The following is a 5,807-nucleotide window of genomic DNA, read 5'->3' as shown; positions in this document are numbered from 1 at the left end:
ATTCATGTCATATTAACTATCATGAGTTTATTTTGTTTAACCAAATGTGCCATATCTTTAAGCTTATTTTTTTTCAATGCAATTTCTTTCCAACATACCATCCTACCTGCCCATCCCATCCCTGTCTTGGGGCACCTAAAAAACAAATATTGCTAAATAGTTAAGCATATTACAGTTGTAAGGAACTATACATAAATTAACAATGTATTAAACTATATCTTTTCAAATATCTGAATTAGGGTTTAGGCTAAATATTTTTCTTCTAAGGTGAGGTTTTTTTGTCTTTGTTAAGTTGGCTGCCAAATATTTCTACATATTACTTCTCTGGGATTTGGTACATTTTTGGTGAAATAAACCGAGACTGAGGCTGCTTGGTGGCTGTGGGATCGTGAAGGGGAAGACACAGCATTGTCAGTATAGGTAATTTTCACCCTGAATATGGTTTGTTTTTTAAATTTTCAATCCTTGTCCTACAGTTGCCAAGACTTTCATCTTTGCAATGAATGTGTACATACACAGAAGAATTGGTGATGCTGAAGCAAAGGACTGTGAGCTGCAAATGGCTCCAGTCTGTTCTTGTGTGCCATTGAGTCGATTTCGACTTATAGTGGCTCCACGTGACAGAGTAGAACTGCTTCATAGAGTTTCCATTATGGGAAACAGATCGCCAGGTCTTTTCTCCTTCGGAGCTGCTGGGCGGGTTCAAACTGCTGACCTTTCGGTTAGCAGCCTAGTGCTTAACGAACTTAACCATTGTGCCACCAAGGCTCCTTGGCTCCAGTCTAGGGTTTAGGAAACCCTGGGTTGCCTGGGATGCTCCTTGGATACTGCAATTCTGTGGCTCAGATCCTCAGGTCACCTGAGCCCCAAAGGCGGGCTCCACAGATGTCTTCCACTCTGGTGTGGGTGACTCACAGTTGGTGGGTGATTGTGCCTGCTTCAGCCTAATGACCAGGGATGTTCCTGGGACAAGCTCTTAAGTTAGATAGGACTCCCAGGCACAGAAGCGTGGAGTGGTAAACAGTCCCAACTGCAGTAGTGATAGTTTTGTCCTGCTGGACAAGGGAAGGAGCAAGCGTCATGGATTTATTTCTTCCACACAGAACCAGTCTATGAGAATTTTTAGTCCTTTTCATTTTATGAAAACACATAGCACAGAAATTCAATGCAATGGGTTTCAAATTTAAATACGTAGAAATCAGGAAGTTCAATTTTTTGAATTAAGTGCAAATGACATTTCACACACAACACATGCCAGGATTTCCTTGTGGCAAATGAACTGACTGAAAATCTGCAGTGTGTCACAACACAATGTGGAAACCACAAGTGTGGCTTCCCTTTCTTTCAATCTCAATTGCAATACTATAGTAAATCTGGTTTCAGATCAGGCCAACTGTAATCTACTTGTAAATCTTGTATGATCTTTGCCTGCCTATGCCCAACCAACCTGTAAGATTGTGTTTCTAAAACTAAAAAGAAATTTAAAAAATAAAACCTTTTTGACAGCAGTTTACTCATCTTCTCCTAGCCCAGGGACCTTGGCTAAACTGTTTTTCTACTGTCTTATAGGTTGTTCCCAAGCCTCAATGGGGCCAGGAAATTAACACGAATTAGGTCCAGGATGTTAAAGGAGACTTACTGCTTGGGACCTGCCTGCAGACCACATTTTCCACATCGAAACTAACATCAACACACGCCTGCTGCAATGAAAACAGTGCAGGCATTTGGGGAGAGCTATGACTTCTGTGGACTTCTGTGGAATATACCATAGGAGGAGGGGTTATACAGAAAAGATATAGCTTTTTTCCACTATCCCAAGGGGGGAAAAGGTCATAACAATACATAAAGGAAAGAATACAAACACAGGTGACCATACCCTACTCCCACCCTTTGCTCTGGGCCTGTTCTCAATGTTTAGAGGCTAATGCAGCAAAGCTCCAGAGAGAACCCCCACAGAGAATCCCTGACCTCCTCTCATTCTCAGTTCCTGACTTGCAGGGAGCAGGTACCTGGGACTCTGCACCTATTTTCTGGAGGATGCATAGGCTGAGGTCATTGTTCAGATTCAGGTGTCCTGCAACTCATGTCTCTACTTTGTGCAAGCGTAGTTTCTCTCCTAACCCTAGAAACAAAATAGAGTCGGAGGCCCCTATGCCAAAGCCAGCAGCTCCTGCAGGGGATCCTGAAGGAGAAGATTCCAAATTTCACCAAGCTGCCTAGGCAGAACTGTGAGTGTTTACATCTGAAAAATGGGTTCTGGGGGCAGAGCGTGGAGAGTATGTGCAGGGGGGCAGGGGCCTGGTTGTATCTGTGGATCGTAACCTATACAAGCAGGATTAGATCACTAAGAACACTTCCTATAGGTTCCATTCAGGGTCTTGAGTGGCTTTGGAATTTCACGTGAAGCCCAGAACTCTGCCCCAACCTCTAAGGTCACTCTTTTTTCTATGGGAGGCGAGAAATCTACCCTCAGAGAAGCCAACTTCTATTATAAGGTATGAAAACAATCCCCTCCGCTTGGCTTGGAGGGAGTGATGGGAAATTCTGCAGGAGGCATTTTCCTGCTTTCTGAACACAACGCCCTCCAATCTACAGCATGCTGCAGTGCGGGTGGACAAAGAGCGGGTAAAATAAGAGAGAGGAAAAACGACCTTAAAATTGAAGTAGAACAAACAAGTATTACTCTAGCCTCTCCTTCCCAGCCCTGCTCCTCTCCCTCCCTCTGCCTCAGAGAATAAGCCACCAGAGTGCCCTAGAAGACTCGGAGTTTCTGCTCTTAAACGGCTCCTTTTCCAAGGAGGAACAAAGTCCGTTTCCTGATGTGGGGCCTCAGATGCTGTTATCGCAACTTAATTTTGTCGTTGCTTCTTTTCAAAGATTATTTGGAATGAATTGTTTCTTTTGTTTACTATCCAGCAAACGACCTCTGCTAATCTTATATTTTATCTCCCTAACATATGGAAAAGCTATTAATTCTAGCCAATCACAATAAAGTGAAGAGAACCCCATTTTATGGAACGGTATATATCACTAGTCTGTTGGTCATTAAAGATATGATTACCAGTGAAAACCCTCCGAAGGTGGCACATTTATGCTTCCAGGAACAGATGGGGACACGCATTTTCCTTGCAAATACTTTTGAAATTGCTCTACTGGTAGCAGTATAAAAATGATATACAGATGCCAGGGCCGACACGGCCAGGATGAGTGCGCCAGATTTACACAGTAAAGCCTTCACACGCGGACTGTCAGTTTTGATTGATCTCTACTATACCTCAGGAACTTGTTGACTAGGTAGGGAAACAGCGCAAATAATTCACTGCAGCAAGTCAGATAATTCACACACCCAATCGGTCTGCTTCACTTTCTGGCTGTGACATATGAGCCTTCCCTACGAAGATGCATCATTTTCCAGGTTGAGCAGTATTCAATGTCAGGGAAGAGAAGGTATTAAAGCCACACAAAAGGAGGCGGGACCATCTCAAGATGAGAAGTTGTTTTGGTAATGGGGGCAAGATCCTGCCCCCATCTAAGTCCTACCAGAGCTGTTCGGGCCCAATTGTCATTATCATATTGATTAAAAAAAAAAGTTCATCATAGTGCAATTTTAGGTTTAACGCCAACGGATTGGGAAGGAGCAAAGAATTATCCCACAAAAGCACAACATTCTGACCGCAGGGACGTTTCCCTGTTCCAGTTCATTGATGGAGTTGATTAAGTTTAAATGAAGCAGACACTGGATAAAAGTAAGGGTATTGACCACTGGGCACCGCGATCCGTGCTTGAAAGGGCCTGATACATGCAGAAAAGCAAGATTTGCTAAATGCTCTAATCTTCAATCAAATCTTACATCAATACAGACAAAGTTTGGTAATGAGAGATTCAATGAAGCATGCGGGAGAAAGAATTAATCCTCTTGGTCTAAACTGGCTTCAACTTTGAAGCTTGCTCCGAAGGAAAGACAGTTATCTAAATGCTAAATAAGAAACTTATTGTACTTTTCATGGCATGCTAATCTTCTGCCTATTTCATCTCTATTATGTGTATGCTCATAGATTGCAGTTGTCATGGTGATTATATCAAGCCACGCTAGGGGGATGAGGGTGAGAAGCCAGGCGTGGAGGTGGAAGAGACCCTCACGCAATCCACAGTTCGAGGGGGGGTAAAAAAAGACAGGGGAGGTCAAAGTAGGCGGGCACCCGACCCCTCCCAGGCTTCTTCCTGCCAGGACTCGGTCGGCTTGGGTCACGACCATGGAGGCTTGGGCCAGCCAGCACCTGGAAAGGCAGGCCCCCTCAGCAGCGTTTGGTGTGGGGCGGGGAGGGTGAGGACGCTGACTTGAGGGAGTAGGGGTCCCTGTACATCTTTCCTGGTTCAAACTCCTTTCCCCACAGAAGTTCCCAATTTTTAGTCCAGAGGATCTTACCACCTCTCCCTCCCACGCCCTCACTTCCCTGGGCCTGAATGCTGCCACCAGCTAGGCAGAGAGGACAGGGCTGGTGAGGGAACCAAGAGAAGCAAGGGCACAGCCACTCGCGCCCCGCCCTGCATGCTGGGTCCAGAGGCGGGGAAGTTGAGTACCCCGATCCGACTGCCCGAGAGGGATGAGGGTTTCGAGGTGCGACCTACCCAGCCCGGGCAGGAAGAAGGTGGAAGCTACAGGGTCACCTTTGGTGACCCTGGGCCCTTTATGTGTTCTACAAAAGTTGCCAAATTAAGACGGGATTATAACTGCTTGAGTTCTTGTCAGGGCTGAAAGGTTGGGAGCCTCAAACATACCCAGGCAGTGTTGATGAAAAGCTTAAAAAGTAATAAAAGAGAAAAGAGCGAGGAAAGTAACATGTATAACTCTTATTAAAGAGAAGAGCCACGGAGAGGTTGTGAACTTGAATCGCTGTTTGAACTTTAATTTGTTCATTAACAGGATTTGCCCCTCACTGAGAATGTTATTACTTCCCTTTGCCGCTCAGCAACAACTCTGGGCATAATGAAAGAGTCTGGCAAAAAGTTAAACGCCTGGTAATTCACTCATTTAATTGAAAAAAGGGGAAAGAGAGAGAAAGAGAGGCCCCACTGCAAGAGCAAAAGACAGGGAGACTGCAAGAGGGGGCAAAGCTGAAATCTGTAGCAAGGCCTCTCCAAGGCCCAAGACTTCCACCCATGCAGAAGGGGAGGCTGGGTCACTGATGAGGCCGGCTGGGCGGCCTAGAAGACCCTCTGCCCCATGCCCACATGCCCCTGGTCTGCACCCCCTGACCAGGCTGTTAGCCAGGAGCTACCTGGATGATATGTTAGGGTGGCGTGGATGACAGAAATCCAAAACCAATATATTTTCATAATGTCTTTCATTAAAAAGTGGGGCGATGTCTTTTGCTATCTCCCCTTCCTTCCCTTGGAATGGTTCCCTTGCACTCTTCAGTTTCCACGCTGACTGAGAAGTCGTGTCAGGAGCCAGATACAATCTGCACGTTTGCATCTTAATCAGCCTGATAACATCATGCTTTCTTTCCTCTCCAACAAATGATTTAAATAAATTCAGGAGATGAGAAAGGAAACATTCCTTGCCCTTGCTCAGAAGCCACAGGGCTAAGCCAGTTTGCCTTGCTGATAACGTCAGAGGGCCTGCCTTCTCCTCTATCACTTAACTCCTTGTGTTTGTTAACTGCTGGGTACAGTCCTGTTCCTCCTTCCTAGGGAAGCAATCCTTGGCTACAATTAAGTATTCAGACACCCAGAGCTATTAGCATAATGTTGCCCTTGAAGCTAAATGAGAGAACAGCAAAGTGCATGAAATGAATGGTAGGTCA

General features: G+C 45.3%; 1 protein-coding gene across 1 annotated transcript in view; it reads left to right on the top strand.

The window, feature by feature from the left end:
• The window catches only part of LOC126071370 (translation initiation factor IF-2-like), a 9,223-nt gene extending 5,369 nt beyond the window's left edge, over positions 1-3,854 (top strand). The window contains exons 4-5 of the mRNA XM_049875565.1: positions 1,570-2,495; positions 2,596-3,854. Coding sequence (XP_049731522.1) covers positions 1,570-1,604 — 35 coding nt within the window. The 3' untranslated portion in view covers positions 1,605-2,495; positions 2,596-3,854. The remainder of the gene's footprint in view (positions 1-1,569; positions 2,496-2,595) is intronic.
• The last annotated feature ends 1,953 nt before the right edge of the window (positions 3,855-5,807 follow it).

This window comes from Elephas maximus, chromosome 3 (genome assembly GCF_024166365.1).
Source record: "Elephas maximus indicus isolate mEleMax1 chromosome 3, mEleMax1 primary haplotype, whole genome shotgun sequence".
NCBI lineage: Eukaryota > Metazoa > Chordata > Mammalia > Proboscidea > Elephantidae > Elephas > Elephas maximus.
This window is presented reverse-complemented; position numbering and strand designations above follow the sequence as displayed.